Source organism: Juglans microcarpa x Juglans regia, chromosome 6D, assembly GCF_004785595.1.
Source record: "Juglans microcarpa x Juglans regia isolate MS1-56 chromosome 6D, Jm3101_v1.0, whole genome shotgun sequence".
Lineage (NCBI taxonomy): Eukaryota > Viridiplantae > Streptophyta > Magnoliopsida > Fagales > Juglandaceae > Juglans > Juglans microcarpa x Juglans regia.
This window is the reverse complement of record NC_054604.1, coordinates 10,178,668-10,198,933: the sequence shown is the minus strand read 5'-3', so window position 1 is coordinate 10,198,933 and position 20,266 is coordinate 10,178,668. Positions and strand designations below refer to the sequence as shown.

Genomic DNA, 20,266 nt, shown 5'->3' with positions numbered 1-20,266 from the left:
CCTATTTGGATCCTAGCGCCTTAGGGGCAGACAATCCTATTATTTTGGCCTCGTACTCTACCTCATTATTGGTGGTCCTGAAGGTGAGTGTCACCATGTAATATTGTTCTTGACTTGCTTTTGTGATATGTACCCCTATGCTGCCCCCTACTCGGCATGTTGACCTATCAATGAAAACTGTCCAGGGTCGGCCTGGAGGGGGTGCCGTGATCTCTGCTGGGAACCCGTTGAGCTCGGCTACAAAATTTGTGAGGACCTGGCCCTTAATTGCGTTTCTGGGTACATAACTGATTTCGAACTTGTTGAGCTCTATTGACCACGCAACTAGACGCTCAAAGGAGTCTGATTTTTGTAGTACTCTCTTGAGAGGGCTTTCTGTTATGGGGTGGGCTTGGAAGTACAGTTGCAGTCTTCTAGCGGCTACTACTAGTGCAAACACCAGCATCTCCATTTGAGGGTACCTAACTTCAACACCCCGTAGGGCGCGACTTGTGTAATATACGGGCCCTTGATTTCCTTTTTCTTCCTTTACTAGGATGACGGATATGGCTTGGGGGGATACTGCCAAGTACACGTACAAAATATCCTCTTGGTTGGGCTGCTTCAATAGAGGCGAGTTGGTCAAGTACTTTTTCAGTTCCTCAAAGGTTTGGTCACACTTTTTATTCCAAGGATGTACCCACCTTAGAACTCGAAACAAGGGAAGGCATTTGAACATGGACCTCGACACAAACCTGTTCAAGGCTGTTATTTTCCTACTAGGCATTGGGTGTCATTGATGGCCTGGGGGGGCGCCATCTTTAAGATTGCTTCTATCTTCTTAGTGTTGGCTTTAATTCCTCTTTGTGAGACTATAAACCCTAGGAACTTGCCCGAGTTCACTCCAAATGCACATTTGGCTGGGTTCAACTTAATTTTGTATTTTCCTAACACTGCGAAGGACTCCTTAAGATCTATTAAGTTTTGGGTGGCTTCTTTACTTTTCACGAGTAGATCGTTTACGTAAACCTCAATAGTCTTCCCAATCTGGTGCTTGAATATCCGATTAACCAACCTTTGATATGTTGCCTCAGCATTCTTTAGTCTGAAAGGCATTACTTGATAGCAATGGAGTCCTCTGTTAGTTATGAATGTCGTTCGTCCATGAAGCTCAAGAATTTATGCTCGACTGTTGCGTCCACGATGACATCAATCTAAGGAAGTGGGAAACTGTCTTTGGGACAAACTTTATTGAGGTCGGTGAAATCCATGGACATCCTCCATTTGCCATTGGCGTTTTTTACTAGCACTACGTTGGAGAGCCATTCAAGGTAGTGTGCCTCTCGTATGAAGCTCGCCGCTAAAGAGTCTATCAATCTCCTCAGCTATGGCTGCACACTTCTCGGTGCTAAACGACCTCCTCTTCTGCTGTACTTTCTTCTTAGCCTCTGGATTAATGCAGAGGTTGTGCCCTATAATTGAATTATTGATCTCCGACATATCTTCATGGCTCCAAGCAAATACATCTCTATGTTCAATCAACAACTACTTCAAGGCCTCTCAGTACTCTGGTAGTAGCTTCGTACCCACCCTCGTTGTGGCAGCTGGGCTGTCTAGGTGCAGTGCTAGTATCTCTAAAAGTTCGTTAGCTTCGGCTTGTAGCAAATTTCTTTCATCCCTAATCTCCATGTCTGGTTCCTCGTTTACTGGAGGTGGTGGAGGTAGGCACTCTCTCGAGCTACCTACCACACATACTGCTAGCGCTTATGTCTTCAACTCTTGGACATAACACTCCTGAGCCAATATCTGCTCACCACGAATTTGCTGACTCCCTCTTCTGTTGGAAATTTTATTTTAATGTGGTACGTGAAGGTAACCACTTTTAAGTTATTTAGGGTCAGGCATCCTAACATGGCGTTATAGGACGACGGGGCCTTGACTACTAAGAAATTTGTCATGCTAGTGACTGTGTGGGCGCTTTGCCTTGCTGTTATCAAAAGCATGATGGCGCCAACAGGTTGAATGGCTTGTTCTGAGAACCCTTTCAGTGGAGAAGGTGATGGTCGCAACTTGTCGATACTGATCTCCATTCTAGTGAACGCATCCCAAAAAAAGATGTCGACAGAGCTCCTATTGTCAATTAAGACTTGTCTGGTTGTGTAGTTGGCTATTAGCAATGTAACAACCAAGACGTCTTCATGGGCTTACAAAACCCCCTCGCAATCCTCGTCCTTGAACGAGATGGTCAGGGTTGCCTTTGTCCTACTATATTTATATGGCCTATCTGCCATGTATACCTCATGATACCTTGCCTTACGGGCGTGGGCTTTCTTGCCAAATGTTGTTGCGCCGCCCCAGCAAATCCGCATGCTATAGTGTGGATTTCACCTAGGGGATCTGTTCTTGGTTTTTCATGGGTCGTGGAAAGTTATTTCTTCTCTGCCCCTCCTGTTTCTAGTGTTCGGGGCTTCTTCCTCCTCTGTGCTCTATTTTACGATTCTCCTTCCGTTGTGGCCTGATGTAATCAGCTAGCATCATTTCCAGTTCCCCATTTCAAGACATTTCTTTGACCTGCTTCGTCGAGGTGATGCAATCCTCAGTCCAATGGAAGTAGCTTTGGTGATATGTGCAGTGGCATTGGCCTCTGTCAGGCGAGAGTTCTTCCTTCCTTGCGGTCATACTATTCTCCTGTACGTTGTGGTTGTTATGGATCAGTCGGCACCCCTAGTCTTTGTGACTGGTGTATCAATCATGTTTATCATTTTGGTGGCCTCGTCTATATGCTTTTTTGTCTTTATCTTTAGAATTGTTCTGGTTTCTATTCTCCAGTTTTGCCTCTTGCTTTCACGATTCTAGCAGAGCCTGCGGCGTGTCCTCTGTGTTAACGAAATCATCTGCTCGGTTCATGAATTCCCTTAATGTAGACAGAGTTCTTCTAGCTAGCTCAGCGATGAACGGGCTTCGAGGCCAAATTCCTCCCAGAAGTGTGGCTAAGGTGATATTTTCATCTTGATCATCTATGGTGAGCCTCTCTTTATTGAAGCACATCAAATAAGGTGTCGTTTGGATTCGAAGAAGAGTTGAGATGAGTTGAGATGGGTTGTGAATAGTAGTGAGATGGGTTGTGAATAGTAGTGAAATTTGTGAGTTAAAGTTGATAAATAGTAGTAAATAGTAGTGAGATGAGTTAAGATGACTTGAAATGACTTCGGAATACAAACCACCCCTACGTCTTCAGGTTCTCCCCTTCCTTATGTTTTATGGTTAGCAGATAAGTGGCTGGCTTGCGAAGCCTTCTGCTCACCATAAACCAAGGTGTGACAAGCAACCTTCCCGGGGAAGTCTTGGAGAGTCATGTGCGCCTTAAAATTTTCGAGGTGATCAATAAGATCTTTAGATTCATTGTATAGGTCGATCTGTGGCACTTTAAACTTAGACGGTAGAGGAATCGCCATGACCTTCTCGTTGTACAGGAGGTCTGTGCGTGTGAGCAGCTGCTCCAAGAAAAAGGAATGACCCATCCTCTTCGCCATCTCCTTGTATTTATCTACCAAACTGCGCAACTCATCATGCATTTTTTTTCTTTTCTATTTCTTCACTATTAACCCCCTTCGTGCTATGTGCATCTCCTTCAAGTTGCCCGTTTTGGGCTGGGGGATTATCCCTCTATCGCTTTAATTTCTTGTTCTCTTTTTCCAGTTGTTCAACGATCGCCATTACTTGTTTCAGTCTTTCCTCCATTTCTGCTAACCTTACTTCTACCTTTGTCATACTCGTTCCTAGATCCCGATCAATGTGTGATCACGTGACGGTTTACAAGTAAAAATCACGTTGAAGTCTGTGAATATCTCACAGATGGCGCCATTGTAAAGGACGTGTTTCACACTACCAACCTTACGGATATCCTGCAGTAATGAAGAGACGGCATTCATCGCCTTGGGTAGACTCCGATGCTTAATTCAGTAACAGTATAAAGATAAGTGTATATAAAATAAAGATGAAAATGTTTGTTACCTCTAGTAGGTTATTTATATAAGGATGTGGTGTGATGGCGACTAACTCTAAGCACTAGTCCCGTGTGCTCATCCTTCATGATCCCTTATTAAATGGAGAAGATACCTCCTGTTTTGTAGGAGTTATCTCGCTTAAGATGATCATATTTAACTATGGGTTCTATCTTCAACTCTTTGGGAGCTATCTGACACATGGTTGTGGTTATGGGCCCTCTAATCATGAGGCTCCTAACCCTAAGCATTGGGCTAACTTTCTTAGTATGGGCCCGAAGCCCAGAGGATCCAAATGTCCCCTCTAGTAACAATTAAGAAAAAAAAATATACAACTTCACTAATAGTTATTTCTTTATCCATTAAGTAAAAAAGGAAAAAAAAATTAAAATAGCCAAGTGGTAATTTTGAGCAGTAACTATGAGAGGGCCAAATATCAAATTTCTGCTTACAAATACCTCCCAAATATCTATATGTGACTTAGTTTTCAATTTTGGATTTTGTTTTGTTTTCAATTTTGATTTTCTATATTGGCGGTGATAACGATATCTTATCCCATCAAACTATGAAAGCTCTCGATCTGGAGCTTGTTGATGTCAAAGTTTAATTCGCTTAGCCTTTTTTCTTCGTATACGCAGTTAAATTTTCATAACATAGTGTTAATATTGTTATTTAATTTGATTGCAAGTGTATTTTTTCGCGAAATTGATTGGCATCAGAACGCTAACTTGCAATAGGTTTTACACTACAAAACTATATTTCACTTAAACGCTAACTTGCATCAGAGCCCCAAAACTGCCTCACGTATTGTTGTATGTAAGCCAAATAGTGGATCCTTATCTGCAACAAGAGCTTGCTTTATTTTGTACAGGTCTCGATGGTCATAGCTTTCTAAAATATTGACCATTTGAGTCTTCCACGTCAAGAAGTTGGAGGGAAGAGATGATATTTGCATTTTTTTTAGGATCATGTGTAATATTACGTGTATTTTTTTTGAAAAAAAATAGATAAATTTATTATTCACAGGAAAAAATTATTTTTTAATAATTGATTTTTTTTTAAAAGTAGTGTCGGAAATTTGAAAACTCTATTTTAGGTAATATATGCTCCCTTCGCTCGTATTGGGAACCAAACAGTGGACCATTTTCCCTTCCAAAATGAACCCCTTCAACCACATTGATCGGAGTTCGTATCTAATCAATCTATACTCAAAACCACTCTATATATATGCTCGCCTCCCTCAGATTGCTAACCAAACAATGGAGCCCTTCGAAAATGAAAACCTTCAACCACATTGATTGGAGCCAGCATCTGGTCAACTAGGACTCAAGGTCCCTAATGGGGTACCCACCCCAGGAGAGTCTACTCACTACCCTAACTCCCGAGTCAACAATTCCTCAACAAAACCAATCAGTGATGTTGGTACCACAGTATCGAGGACCTTTGTCCTAACTCCATGGCTACTATCCATTACCATGAGCCCAACCCCAACCTTAGGCCCACTCTCAAAATCCTCCAAAACCCAAAGGCGCAAGCTTTTCTTGGCAGCACTTTTGAAGACATGGGCCCGAAGAAGTAGAGATCAAGACAAGGACCATACTATATACTTAAGCCCCACGACAAGGGCCTATCGAAATTATGAGAAATGCTATCTTACGGGAAGATATTGAGAGAAGGTTTCTATTAATTTATATACACATGGTTACACAGTTGTATAGAAAACAAAATTAATATAAATATAGTATGTACATAGTTGGTTATTCCTAAAATACATCTATGCAGATATGTTTGACTTGGAGGAATTCATGGGGTATTATCCTTTGTCATGTAGAAGTCTTGGAGCCTGATCTGAGAGCTGTTGCATGGAATGTGGAATGATTTTGTCTTAGTGTTGTCACTCCCCATCAAACAAGTTTGATCTGTAGAGTATGGAAAGAGCTTTGGACAGGGGTTTTGTGAGAATGCCAACAAGTTGATTTGGTGAAGAGACACACTAAGTTTCCAAAGTCCCCAAGACAACACATTCGCAAACTTAGTGATAAATCAAGTTCAACATGCCCCGTGCGTCTATGAAGTACCTGATTCACATTCATATACAAAGCATTGAGATTGTCACAGTGCAAGATAGGTGTGGTGGGGAGAAAAATGCTGAGGTCTTGAAAAAGGAAGGAGAACCATGTAAGCTCAGCATTAGTTGAGGTCGTGAATCAGTGTTTTGCCTCAGCACTTGAACGAGCCAATGTGGCTTGTTTCTTTGCACGCAATGAAATGAGGTTGCTACAAAGGAACGTATAGTAGCATGAGATGGAGCGGCGAGTGAGAGGGCAGCATGCCCAATCGACATTAGAGTAGGCATAGAGGTTCAGTGTGCTATCAGCAAGAAGTTTCGGACTGAAGTTAGTGGTGCCTTGAACGTAGTTGAGAATTATTTTCGTAAGTCAAAAGTGAGTTGCAATTGGAGCTTGCATGAATTGGTAGGCATAGTTGATGTTGAAGGAGAGGTCAGGACTTGCAAATGCGAGGTATTGCAAACTTCCAACAATATTGCTATAATAAGTGGGATCAATGAACAACTCAGTGGAAGAGGAGAGTTGTTGACCAATCATCTCAACACGTTGTAAAAGGGTTTGAGCATAGTGATTTTGTGAAATTAGTAGACCATTTATATCAAGCTTGTGGACTTCCAGACCGAGGAAGTGATGGAGATGCCCTAGGTCTTCGATGGAAAATTGGTGAGCCAGCTTAGATATAAACCATTCAATTTGAGAAGAATCACTACTCATCAACGTGTAGGAGGAGTATAAAAATGCTTTAAGAAGTTCTGCAAACGAAGAGACTTGGATTTGTGAAGCTACAAAAGAAATCAAGTTATAGTATTTGTGTCCCATTATAATTGATCAATTAAGTGATTGATTTTGAGTTAGCATAAACCCATTAGAAATATTGGTCACGTGTGGAGCACCTAATAGAATTAAAATTCTGAAAATTAATTAAGGTACCTTTCATAATGAGTTAAAATAAAATGAGTAACGATAAAAATTGAATAAAATATTATTTTTTTAATATTATTATTATTTTAAAATTTAAAAAAATTATATTTTTTAATTATATTTTATATAAAATTTTAAAAAAATTATAATAATAAAACAAAATAAAATAAAATATTTTCAATGTCCAAACAAACCTAACCGGAAGCTACCCGGCATTTGTCTTGGGGAAATGTTGGAAAATTCATTCAAGTACGCATTGACTTCAAGTCCTTCGATAGAGAAATGTTCGCAAATTTCTCCCCTGTGGACCATTTGATGGATACTAATACCTACCCATTGACGAAAAGAGAAGACTGGCTTGGAGTCAATTCTTCCGTGAAGCTGTCGTCGGTAGGTTCTTTCTACTTTCTAATTGAAATAATTTTTCTTTAGTTTTAATTTAGTATTAAAATAATTTTATAGTTTTTAGATTGACTCGTGACAAATCCACAACGGTGATGACATGACTTTTGACGGACTTGTAACACTTTCTAACGGTTTGATCAAAATAAAAAAATTGGAAACTATAATATTCAAATTTAAAGTTTAGAAGAGTACGATTTTGTTTCAAAATATAACTCATCTCAACTCATTTCAACTAATTATTATAATTTTTTTAAATTCTAACACAAAATATAATAAATAATTTAACTTTTTCAAATTCTAAAATAATAATAATAATAATAATAAATAATATTCTAATAATATTTTATCAACTCAACTCAACTCATTTCAACATCCAAACGTACTCTAAGAGTGAATTATTCATCATATTCTTTAAAATATATTATTAAAATTTAATTTTTTTATTTTATATATTAATTTTTATAATATATCATACATTAATTTTTTTTTCATTTTAAATAAACTAAAAAGTTGAAAATAGATAAAGAAATGAACAAAGAGTAAAAAGTAGAAAGAAAAATAAATTAAATATTTATAGTACAGTATTCCATAGATGTAGAGATGGTACTGTAGAAAACTGGATATTTGCATATATTTTGTGCCATGTGAAATTATTAGTTCTCATTTGAACCTGCTGCCTAGTTGTAGACTACAGCTAGCTCCAACAAGATTGGTTTGTGCTTGAACTTGCTGATGGTGGTAATTTTTTGTACAAATATCAGTGGTAGATAAAACAAGAACTCGTGGCATTTTCCATTCATCTGGATTGATTGGCTGAATGTTCTTCTTAGTCTTCAGAATAAGTTTAGATCTATTTTGGCATGAGGCTGAGTATAGTCTCGTCATCTACAATGGATGGATTGATTTTCTATATCCTTTTCTTTTCCATAGATTTATAGTAGAATTTCATATGAAATGTTTCTTCAGCAAGAGTTTCTAGAGTTTTTATCTTGGCAAATACATAAAAGTATAATTCTTCGAAAGTGATTAATTCTGCAAGACATGAGATCGTATCACTTTTAGGTGGATATCATAGTACAAGGAATTGGTAGCAAAAACACAATAAATAAAAAACTGACCCTGCTCATATTTTGATATAAGAAACAATTCAAATCCAACAGAATTGAATCCATTATCAGTTATACTAATGCTAAAGTGTAAAAGGATTGCAACATCTTTATAGCAAATTCTACATTCACTTGTCTTTATTCTGATTCTGGTATGACTTGTAACTCTTGACGAAAATCCATTGCCGGTGTCCTTGCATTGGTTCTTGTAGTAGTTGTGGAGGCAAAGGGATTAGGAGGCATGGTCAAATTGCCCCCTCCTTCCAACATTTGAACTGCAACTTTCATTGAGGGACGATTCATTGGGTTCCATTGGATGCACCACAGCCCTACAATTGCGAGTTTCTTTGCAATCTGAGCATCTCCATCATCTTCAACAAAGACTCGAAAGTCTTCTTTTTGCTCTAAACAATTATAGATCCATTCTGGAAAATAGACTTGGCTAATATTCTCTGTTGTGACCTCTGTATTTTTCCTGCCTCCGACCATTTCTAGCAACAGCATTCCGAAACTATAAACATCAACTTTGTAAGTCACATTTCCAAAATTCCTAGAGAACACTTCTGGTGCAATGTAACCCATGGTTCCTCTGGCCGTGGTCATGGATACTGCACTTTGGTCTTTAGAGCACAACTTAGCAAGACCAAAATCAGAAATTTTTGGATTGAAGTTATGGTCTAGCAAAATATTATGAGGTTTGATGTCAAAATGAAGTATTCGTTGGTCGCACCCTTGGTGAAGATACTCAATTCCTTTTGCAATTCCAATGGCAATGTCTTGTAGCTTGTCCCAACCAAGAAATTGATTCTTAACATCTGCCGAAGATATGAACTTGTCTAGAGAGTTATTTGATAAAAATTCATACACTAAGGCTCTTCTAAATCCATCGGCACAAAAACCAACCAAGCGAACAACATTGACATGGTGGATCGTACCCATTGTTCCCACTTCATTTAAGAATTCCTCCCCTTTTCCTTTGGAAGTGTTCAGAATCTTCACCGCAACATAGATTTCGTTGGAAAGCTTTCCTTTGAACACTGTTCCATAAGCTCCTTGGCCTAACTTATCAGCAAATTCATTTGTAATCCTTCTAATATCAGAATACGTGTATCTTGAGGGCTTTAAGTTTCTATAATCTTCCAAAAACATTTCGATCTTTGCTTGATTTTCTTTCTCAACTTTATCATACCTATAGACACGGTAGATTGCAAAGACCAACAATACCAACAAAAATGAACCTAAAATGGCACCTGCATGGTAAAGATAAACAATGATGGGTCAAGAATTTCCATATAGATATATATATATATACAAGAATGAAAATTGAAGTGGCCGGCACGAACTACTTACCAACAATCACTAATTTTGTCGATGTGCCTGTAAAAGATTTGAAAATCATGATCAGCTTCTCGAGAGAACGTATAATTGTTTGCACAAAAATTTCTTTTCCCATGCTCTTTATTCAATAATTAGGATCATGAGTTTCTACTAAGAATTTTAAAAGTCTAGAGTGAGATGGAGATAAATACATAAAATGAACTCCAAGATATTTATAGCTACTAGCATGAATTTCTCAGACCGTATTAAAACTTATAAAAAACTAAGGAGTAGTTTGGATTTAGAGATGAGTTGAAATGGTTTGTAAATAATAGAATAAAAAGTTGAATTACTTATTATATTTTGTGTGAGAATTTGAAAAAGTCGTTTTGAGATTGAAAAAATTAAATTGTTTATTATATTTTGTGTAGAAATTTGAGAAAGTTGTCATGATGAGATGAGTTGAGTTGAATGAGTTAAAGTGGGTTTTAAATTCAAACGAGGCCTAAATTCTCCACATATCAGTTATTGATATGTTGAAAATCATAAAATTTGAAATTCAAAATTTAAATTTTAAAAAAAAACTAACAAAATGAGTCTTGTAAATAAAAAATATAAGTAAAACTGTAAGTACATATAATATTACTCTAAAAGTTAAGTAAATTGTAGAATCCACTTTATATATCTGTCTAATATATGTCTTCCATCCCCAAACTCATGGGATTAAAATCCCAATCATTATAATAAGTCATTAACTATAACCTTTCTAAACAAATTTTGGGTTATTTGTTGTGTTTTCATGTCTTATGCTTCGATTTCCATTTAAGATCTGACACGTCTTCCTATAATGATAAACTTGTAAATTAATAATATACAGTTTTGTATCTTGATATATCTTTGTGTTATATTTATATGCATTTACATACGTACAAAACTCTGAAACTACTCGGTTCCGGGTAAAATGGATCAACAATTTTCGGTTATTCAAGCCCAGAAGACTTGAATGAGCTCACTAAACTTATTCTAACATTTAAATATACAATTCTCAAATCATTTAAATATCACTCAATTCAAATCTCTTTACACATGAGACGCAATACTTTTTTTAACTTCACATAAATACATCTAAATTTATTTACCATCTAAATACATCTTAGGTGAATTTTATAAAACTCTCTCTACCGTCCTAACTCACTATCATTCATAAAGAACTCAATTCATATCAATTTAGTTTAACATCCAAACAAAGCTTTAAGTGCCGTTTGAATAATGAGTTGATATAAAAGTTAAATAAAGAATTATTATAATATTATTTTTTAATATTATTATTATTTTAAAATTTAAAAATATTAAATTATTTATTATATATTGAATAAAAATTTACAAAAATTATAATATTACGATGATATGAAATGAGATATAACGCTTCTAATTATAAAATACTAACTGCCACTGCCAAATCTTTTTTTATTTTATTTTTCGAGAAGATCAACGAATCAGAAGGGCAAAATTACTAGCAGTTTTTAGAGAACATTTTAATTAGTTCTTTTTTTGTTTCATTATGCAACAATTTGATAAATGCATACGTACAACGTTTGACGATGCGGAATGGAAGACAATTATACCTTTGGCATGATTTCTTTGTCTGGGGAAGCACTCAGTTTTTGATTCGCCAGTGCTATTATTATTCTTCAAAATTCTACAATTCTTGCTTCTCCGTTCACAATGCCTGCAGTCTGGACTGGACCAGTTCAAGTGAAGAATGTTAGCGTCGCCCGTCACTGCACCTTCAGCAATATACGGAATATTATACATCTTTGTACAAGACGATATGGGCAACTCCATTAACGATTGATCATAACCGAATTTCAAGGCGTAAACTTGGTGGGTAGGGTCACTCAGACAAGAGATCCTGCGGATCATGTCATTGCTCTGATTTGTACTTTGGGAACAATTGAATAAGCCATAGCCACGAGGGTAGTAGTAATATTGTTCGTCGAATAGGAATTGGAAAGGCGAAGAAGATAGATTGAGTCTACTAAGCTGATCTCTTGGGAAGCAGTGATTTGGGTCAAAAAGTTGAATAACCTGCGTTTTATAGTTAATCTTCTTGACAAAGAGCTTCACTGAAATGGGCAGTTCGAGCAGTGTTTGGTTTGAATCTGTGCAGGAAAGAGTAAACCCAGGAAAGCTACAGTGGTCAGGTTGTCTCGTGTGGCTAAGCCGGAAATGAAATCGGATGGCTGGGCCTTTGCCTCCACAACGTAATTCTTCACACACATTTTCATGACCTCCTACGTGGTGGTCCATCATCGTGAAAACCATAAACAAGAAGAAGGAACACGAAATCGCCATTTCTGATCCTCTCTCTGATCAGTAATGTGTATTACATAAAATTAAAATAAATAAATAAAAGGGACGACTCGAAGTCTAGTCAATAAAAGGGACGAGTCGACCCAAACTTTAAAAAAAAAAAATGCTTGATACTCAGTGGCAGTGCTATCAGTTTGTCTTCTCAATTTTATAATTAGTGTAATTATATATTTTTAAAAATAAAAAAAAAATACATAACTTCATTAATAGTAGTGACTTCTTCAACTATTAACAATAAATAAATCAAAATATCCAAAATAATTTTTGAAGCAAACTCATGGAATTAACTATTATTTTTTAAAAACAAAAATCAGAAGAGAAAAAATACATTATCAACTGCGTGTTCCCGGAAATTGATCATCTAGTGTCAATGGCATATTTGGGTTCGAAAAGTTTTGAAAAGAGGGCATCTTGAATTTATTTTCAAGAGAAATGATATTAATTAATTGTGATGTTTAATCATAAAGTGATGTTAATTCATTATGGTCTTGAGAGATCTTTATCTTTTTTAAAAGATGAAGAGAAAGAAGTGAGAGATAAGGCCGAGTGGAACGTCTCCCTCGGTGAGTCGGTGACCTTGATCACTTGGAACAAGCTACCAGTAATTTCCTCGCAAACACATTAAATAAAGATATTTACATGGGTTGGCACAAGGATATTATTTTCCAATCCACAATCACAAGTCAATTTACATGCTTGATTCTTGAATTCATTATAAGTGTCGTGTATGCACTTGCACACAAAAATCAGAAATAAATACATGCTTTATAACTGATTAATAAAAAGAAGAAAAAATAAATCTGAATAGATATTTTAATTTTTAAAGAGTCTTTTAACAAATTTTGGTATAGACAAGGCTAACTTAGTTAATATTATTTTCTAAGTCATCTTAGTAAGATATGCTTAAAATTTAGATAAACAAACACATAAAATAAATCCTAAACATTTTGCCTACTCAAATCCAAAACCCTAAATTAGTTTAGGGTTTCAATCCGAAATCCTAAATCAATCTTTGAAACCCCTAAATTAATTTAGGGTTTCAGATTGAAATCCTAAACTAATTTTGGGTTCCAATCTGAAACTCATACACAAAATCACAGCAGTTCACAAATCACATGCACAATTAAATCTCAATTCTCCATAGCACAGTTCACAAATCTCATTCTCCATCTCCATTTAATTCCAACCTTCCTCCGATCTCCATAACTCAACAAAAAAAAGACATAAAATACTAAAAGGTTTGGATTTGGGGCTTACCTTTGGCGACGATGATGCGATGGACATAGAGAGCAACGATGACGACGATTGCGATAGACGCAGAGAGCAATGGAGATGAGCGAACGCCTAACACAGTAATAGAGATTCAGATAGCAACGAAGGGAGAATTGAGAAAAAGAGAATGATTCGATAAGAGGGGGGACTTAACACCCCAAAACTACCAAACGGTGTATTTTGTCTATAATGACAAAATGATGTTGTTTGGTCTAGGTTATTTTGAAAAAGGATTACATACACAAAACGACGTCATCTTGTCTATTATATATATGGGGTCTGGGGCGGAGGAAACCCAGAGCGGGGCTGGGCCCCATACGTTCCTCGCCTCCCGCATCTGCAGCATGGGTCCCCCACCCCGCCTAGGCGAGGGCGAGACGAAAGGGTCTGGGCAACAAGAGGCCACCCCTAGGTTTAGGACCGATTTTTGTTCTTAAAAATCAATACCGATACCGGAATAGTTACAAACTGGACTGAACTGGGTCGATCAACTTTTTGAATTTTTTAATACCCCTATACACAGGATAAGAATTTTTAAACCAAAATAATAAATAAATTTAAAATATATAAAATATATAAAAATAGAGGCAGATGGACTCCACCATGGTGGTTCGGACATTTGGATGACGAATAGCCACGACAGATGTTGGAGGTGGTAAGATCCGCCCTTGTCCCAAGGGATATAGAAAAGAAAAGTGATAAATATTCATAACTTTTCACAACACTTTACACAACAACATTTTAAAATGAGGAGTAATTTTGTAAACTATCATATAAAATTAATATCTTACAAAATATCCTTATTTTACAACCTATGTTGTGAATTGTGTTGTGTGATTACCATTACTATATAGAAAATATTAGGTCCAGCATTGAGGTCACATTAGAGGATGTTTGGAAATATTTTTCTTCAAATCTCATCTCATGTCATTTTCTCCCCAAATATTATTCAAGCACAAACATTTTTAAACTAATAATTACAATTTTTTCAAACTAATCATTACAATTTTTCTAACTTTTTAAATAAAAAACAAAAAATAATTCAATTTTTTCAAATCTCGAAACAAAAATAATATTCAAATAATATAATATTTTTTATTCAACGTTTTCTCTCTTATTTTTCAAAATCTAATAAATACTTATTCCAAAACTATCTCACTATTATTTACAAACTGGACCGGAATCTGTAAAACTGAAAGTACCGATTTCAGAAGGTAACTGGTGCGGTATTAATTCTTGAAAATGCAAAATTGGTGTATGTCAATTCAGTCCCAAAAATTTTCTAAAATCGAACCAAACCGGACTCGTTACACCCCTAGTTAGGGCACAAACGGGAAAAGTAACCTTTTCGACAAACCCTTCCTCATCGACACAGCCACGACGAGGGAGTTCCAGGAATATTGAGTCTAGAATCCCATAGGTGTGGTGCAGATTCATCGAGTCCCTGGCAGTGACGATGGGCCGCCACCCAAAACCTTCAAAGTACGGGATGTCTTTAGCAGAAGAAGATTTCATGGCAACAAGGATTTGGGATGTTTTTCATTGGGCCATGAAGATGACAAAGAAGCATAGGGAAATGAAGAAATGGGAAAGGTTAGAGTCACAAATAAAGAAGTCGAACTAGCGGGGTCTCAAGAACTTAAAGAAGAAAGGAAGAAATCAGGAAGAAGACGAAAAATGAGGAGTGGGGAAATGAAGTGCAAGCGATAACTATAAACCATCATTACCCGACTAAATGACGTGGCTGAAAGAGAATGTGGCAATGGTTACGGGGTAAGGTACGCATGTTTCCCAAGTTTAAAATTCTCGCATCTTGATAAGTGGAAACGATGAGTAAAGTAATAAATGGGCCAACGGGGTAGTCCATAGGTCTAAAATCCCTAGCAGGTAGTCTAGGGTCTCAAACGTCCTCGATTGAGTAAAGCAAGATATTTATAATTCCTTCATTATGAATTCTCCATGCTTACATGTGAGAGGAATTAGCTCTGTAAGTTGAGGAGTTAACGGTAGACCCAAGGCCCATAATCCATAAAGGATAGCTACTCAAAAGAGTCGTGTAGGTTAACGAAACCCTAGTCGTCCAATTTATTAGGGAGGGATAAACCTCATATTATGAATATGGACCACGTGGTGATTAGATAATTTCAATACATCAGGGATAAGCCTTCTAGTGGCTAAGCATTGTGTAACATTAATCATTTTATAGTATTCGGCCAATATTCTCTATGCCTACATATAGGGATAACAAATAACCTTCAAACTATCTAATTGAGTATTATTAAATTATTACCTCTTATTTATTGTTAATTTAAGTATTGAAAGTGTCACATGCGCATCACGTAGTTTATATAATAATTTATAAGTTAAAAATCACGATTGGTGACGTCTTTTATATTTACATTTTTAATTTTTTTAAAAGATTTTACTATATGAAGTGATGTAATGTGATTATGGTTTTGAGAGATTTTTCTCTTTTAAAAGATAAAGAAAAATAGGAGAAGTGAGAGATGTGGTTGTGAGCGAAGTTCCTAAAGGCGATGTAGACGTGTATGCCTTAGCACTCACCAACCCTCCTGAGTTTGACTGGTTGGATAAGATTGTGTACAATTTCAATGATTCGTTTCGTTTAGAAATATAATTCATTTTATTTTATTTTAATTTATTATTTTAATTTTTTTAAATTTTAATATAAATATAATAAATAATTTAATTTTTTAAATTTTAAAATAATAATAAATAATATTTTAATAATTAATTAATTTGATGATTAATTTTTTATTTGATGATTAAAAAATATTATTAATAAAATTATATATATATTTTATTTTTTTATTAAGAATATTAAATAAAATACTGAAAAATAATTAAAAAAATAAAATTTTTAAATATACTATAAAATAATAAATAATATAGCATTATCCTCTCCTATATCACTCCCTAAAGTACTAAATCCACCACGTAAATCTGTAAAAAAAACTTCTTCACGATTTTTTAGGTGTGGTGCAGATTCATCGAGTCCCTGGCAGTGACGGTGGGCCGCCATCCAAAACCTTCAAAGTACGGAATGTCTTTAGCAGAAGAAGATTTCAGGGCAACAAGGATTTGGGATGTTTTTCATTAGGCCATGAGGATGACAAAGAAGCATAGGGAAATGAAGAAATGGGAAAGGTTAGAGTCGCAAATAAAGAAGTCGAACTAGTGGGGTCTCAAGAACGTAAAGAAGAAAGGAAGAAATCAGGAAGAAGACGAAAAATGAGGAGTGGGGAAATGAAATGCAGGCGATAACTACCAACCATCATTATCCGACTAAATGACGTGGCTGAAAGATAATGTGGCAACGATTACGGGGTAAGGTACGCATGTTTCCCAAGTTTAAAATTCTCACCTCTTGATAAGTGGAAACGATGAGTAAAGTAATAAATGAGCTAACAGGGTAGACCATAGGTCTAAAATCCCTAGCAGGTAGTCTAGGGTCTCAAACGTCCTCGACTAAGTAAAGCAAGATATTTATAATTCCTTCATTATGAATTTTTCATGCTTACATGTGAGAAGAATTAGCTCTGTAACTGGAGGAGTTAACGGTAGACCCAAGGCCCATAATCCATAAAGGATAGCTACTCAAAAGAGTCGTGTAGGTTAACGAAAACCCTAGTCGTCCAATTTATTAGGGAGGGATAAACCTCACATTATGAATATGGACCACGTGGTGATTAGATAATTTCGATACATCAGGAATAAGTCTTCTAGTGGCTAAGCATTGTGTAACATTAATCATTTTATAGTATTCGGTCAATATTCTCTATACCTACATATAGGGACAACATATAACCTTCACACTATCTAATTGAGTATTATTAAATTATTACCTCTCATTTATTATTGATTTAAGTATCAGAAGTGTCACATGCGCAACATGTAATTTATATAATAATTTATATAAGTTAAAAATCACGATTGGTGACGTCTTTTATATTTACATTTTTAATTTTTTTAAAAGATTCTACTATATGAAGTGATGTAATGTGATTATGGTTTTGAGAGATTTTTCTCTTTTAAAAGATAAAGAAAAATAGGAGAAGTGAGAGATGTGGTTGTGAGCGAAGTTCCTAAAGGCGATGTAGACGTGTGTGCCTTAGCACTCACCAACCCTCCTGAGTTTGACTGGTTGGATAAGTTTGTGTACAATTTCAATGAGTCGTTTCGTTTAGTAATATAATTCATCTCAATTTATTTTAATTTATTATTATTATTTTTTTAAATTTTAATATAAAATATAATAAATAATTTATTTTTTTTAAATTTTAAAATAATAATAATAATAAATAATATTTTATCAATTTAATTCAATTTACTTTTAACATTTAAACGCATTCTAGAGCATTAATTGCAAGACCCGGGATGCATTTGTACGATAAGTTGGTAGCTGCCGGTAGGTTGGGCTAATCTCTCTTGGTGAGCTTGACTTGGAACAAGTTGTGAACGCATTTATCAAAAAAAGATATTTATTTATTTATTGAAACCGAGTAATTTGATAATTAATTTTTTATTTGATGATTAAAAAATATTATTAATAAAATTATATATATATATATTTTATTTTTTTTATTAAGAATATTAAATAAAATACTTAAAAATAATTAAAAAAATAAAATTTTTAAATATACTATAAAATAATAAATAATATATCATTATCCTCTCCTATATCACTCCCTAAAGTACTAAATCCACCATGTAAATCTGTTAAAAAAACTTCTTCACGATTTTTGAGACAGTGAGACGAGCAAGTTTTCAAAAGATGTGTGCAAAATTTGTGCGCTTGGAGCATGAACAGATCAATATTGCTGAGGTCAATACTTCTTCAACAAGTATTTTTATTTTTAATTCACCCCTTTATATCCGTTCTTAGGCTTGGCTACAGTGAAGGAAGCTTTGCTTAATTTATTGTAATGATGACAAGGTGTAGATCTGTTCTCTTGTATGTGTCTATGGACTTTTCAGGTGAATTTAATTAGGTGGAAGTGTGGCATTTGATTATTTAATTAAATTATTATTTATTTTAGGAGATTGAGAAAAAAAATTTGAAGAGATTGAATATAGTAGAAAGTTAAGAGATTTGAAGAGATTGAATGTAAAAACAGGAGAAGCAAGACACCAATTTACCACCTATCACATTGAACTTGATATCCATGCTTTTGCTGAGGCTTCCATGAACACTGCCTATGAGAAGAAGTGGCTACTTAATCTTAGCACAAAGAAACACTATTCTGGAGAAGTATGATGGAAGGTATGTGGACTTGTTTGTTGTGTTGGTTTCTTTTAAAAAAATATTAATCATTATTATCAAAATTTAATTTAAATTTTTTTTTACAAGTAAAATCGAATTTAATTCTTCTACGATTTAATATTGTGGCAATATTGTTAAAACCGTGTTGATCCTGTCCTATTTCAATGAAGATTTAAGGAGATATTTCAAGAAGTTTATGAGGCCAATTGTAAATCGAAGTTTGAGGCTGCTGGCATATGGTAAGCTTTCTACCAATTTTTGTTTAAAAATTATTTGATATGCAGATGACCATTTTGTTTACTTGTACCATTGAATTACAAGGTACGAGCACCGACTCATTGATGATATGGTGGCTTATGCTCTCAAGAGTGCTCTCAAGAGTGAAGGAGGTTATGTAATGGCATGCAAGAACTATGATAGTGATGTCCAGAATGATTTCTTAGCCCTAAGTTTGTGTAACAAACCACCGAGAAACTAAATTTTAACCTTTTTATTTCGTAAAATATACATTTATATGGGCATTTATTACTTTTTTCTGATCACTAACTTTTAAATGCATGGTTATAGGGTTTGGATCTCTTAGATTGATAACATCTATGCTGGTATGTTGTCTTTAACACTTTGTCTTCTACAACAACTTTTAGTTCTATAAAAATTATGGGTCACATCTTGGATCTGTTGTACATGAAGGTATAGAATGTAGAAATACACTATAACCGGCATTGAAGTGAAAGTTAAGAAAATATTTTTAGTTTATGAAAATTAAAAATATTAAAGTTGAAACTCTAAAAGATGAGTTTTGGGGTTGAGGAGTCCTAGCCTATTAGAAGACATTAATAATCATAATCTAACCATTACCTAGGCTAGGAATAATTAATGGGAAAAAAATAATAGCCAACTAACTTCTTCTTGTAAATGTCGGGTATCTCACTTCGTTCAGCCTTCTCCACAATAACCTATATAGCACAAGAAAATTCATGAAAATAGCAATTGAAGACAAATATTAGGTGTAAGAGTTATGCTAGATAGGCACACACTTAAAAATGAGATACAAACTTCATACCGGTATTCTATCAAGATACTTCTCCCTGATTCGAGCAAAATTCTGCCTGCCTCCTTACCAAATGCGGATTTCTTACAAAGTCAATTCAGATGACGCCAAAGACTAAACACAGAAGAAGACGATGAACTCAGCAGTTTTCCCAGTTTTTTACACTTTCTTTTAACAATCAAAGCACAATGTGAAGTAAGAAGAGCACATACCAGTTTTTTCACTTTTCTGCAGAGCTCATTTGGAAACTTGAAGAACAAGCCAACATTTTCATCTTTTCCACATTTCTTGTTCGTCTTTTTTTTTTTCTAAATAGAATATAACGGCTGACGTGGCATAATCTCCACGTCAGCCGACTGCCCTAGAAGAATTATTTTGAGAGAGAACAATTGTCTAGTGAGTACATATTATGTGAGAGAGCAAAAAGCCCTAGAGAGTATGAGTTGAGATTGAGTGATTGTAATCTACTCTGTTTAATAAGATTT

At 35.3% G+C, this 20,266-nt stretch overlaps 1 protein-coding gene, 1 long non-coding RNA gene and 1 other non-coding gene across 4 annotated transcripts; 1 reads left to right on the top strand and 2 right to left on the bottom strand.

Moving 5' to 3' along the window:
• Positions 1–4,514: 4,514 nt before the first annotated feature.
• Positions 4,515–4,602, top strand: LOC121236284. Its single transcript, XR_005934718.1, has one exon. It is a non-coding gene; the product is annotated as a small nucleolar RNA snoR116 (small nucleolar RNA).
• A 3,879-nt stretch (positions 4,603–8,481) lies between these two features.
• On the bottom strand, positions 8,482–12,200 carry LOC121236079 (rust resistance kinase Lr10-like). Of its 2 annotated transcripts, none has more exons than XM_041132573.1 (3): positions 11,424–12,200; positions 9,835–9,861; positions 8,482–9,734 (listed from the first exon to the last, which is right to left on the bottom strand). In XM_041132573.1, the coding sequence occupies exons 1-3, from the start codon at positions 12,154–12,156 to the stop codon at positions 8,623–8,625; spliced, it is 1,872 nt and encodes a 623-aa protein (XP_040988507.1). In that variant the 5' UTR covers positions 12,157–12,200; the 3' UTR covers positions 8,482–8,622. The 2 variants fall into 2 exon arrangements, with proteins under 2 accessions (XP_040988507.1, XP_040988508.1); XM_041132574.1 differs by having other exon boundaries at positions 11,427–12,200.
• Positions 12,201–19,644: 7,444 nt separating this feature from the next.
• Positions 19,645–19,857, bottom strand: LOC121236082. Its single transcript, XR_005934654.1, has 2 exons — positions 19,794–19,857; positions 19,645–19,686 (listed from the first exon to the last, which is right to left on the bottom strand). It is a non-coding gene; the product is annotated as an uncharacterized LOC121236082 (long non-coding RNA).
• Between the last annotated feature and the right edge of the window lie 409 nt (positions 19,858–20,266).

Coding starts and splice junctions, on each gene's coding strand:
- LOC121236079 (XM_041132573.1), bottom strand. CDS start 12,156: ATGGCGATTTCGTGTTCCTTCTTCTTGTTTATGGTTTTCACGATGATG. Junction 9,862..11,423: donor AAGAAATCATGCCAAAGGTA/TAATTGTCTTCC, acceptor AATCTTTTACAG/GCACATCGACAAAATTAGTG. Junction 9,735..9,834: donor GACAAAATTAGTGATTGTTG/GTAAGTAGTTCG, acceptor TTTACCATGCAG/GTGCCATTTTAGGTTCATTT.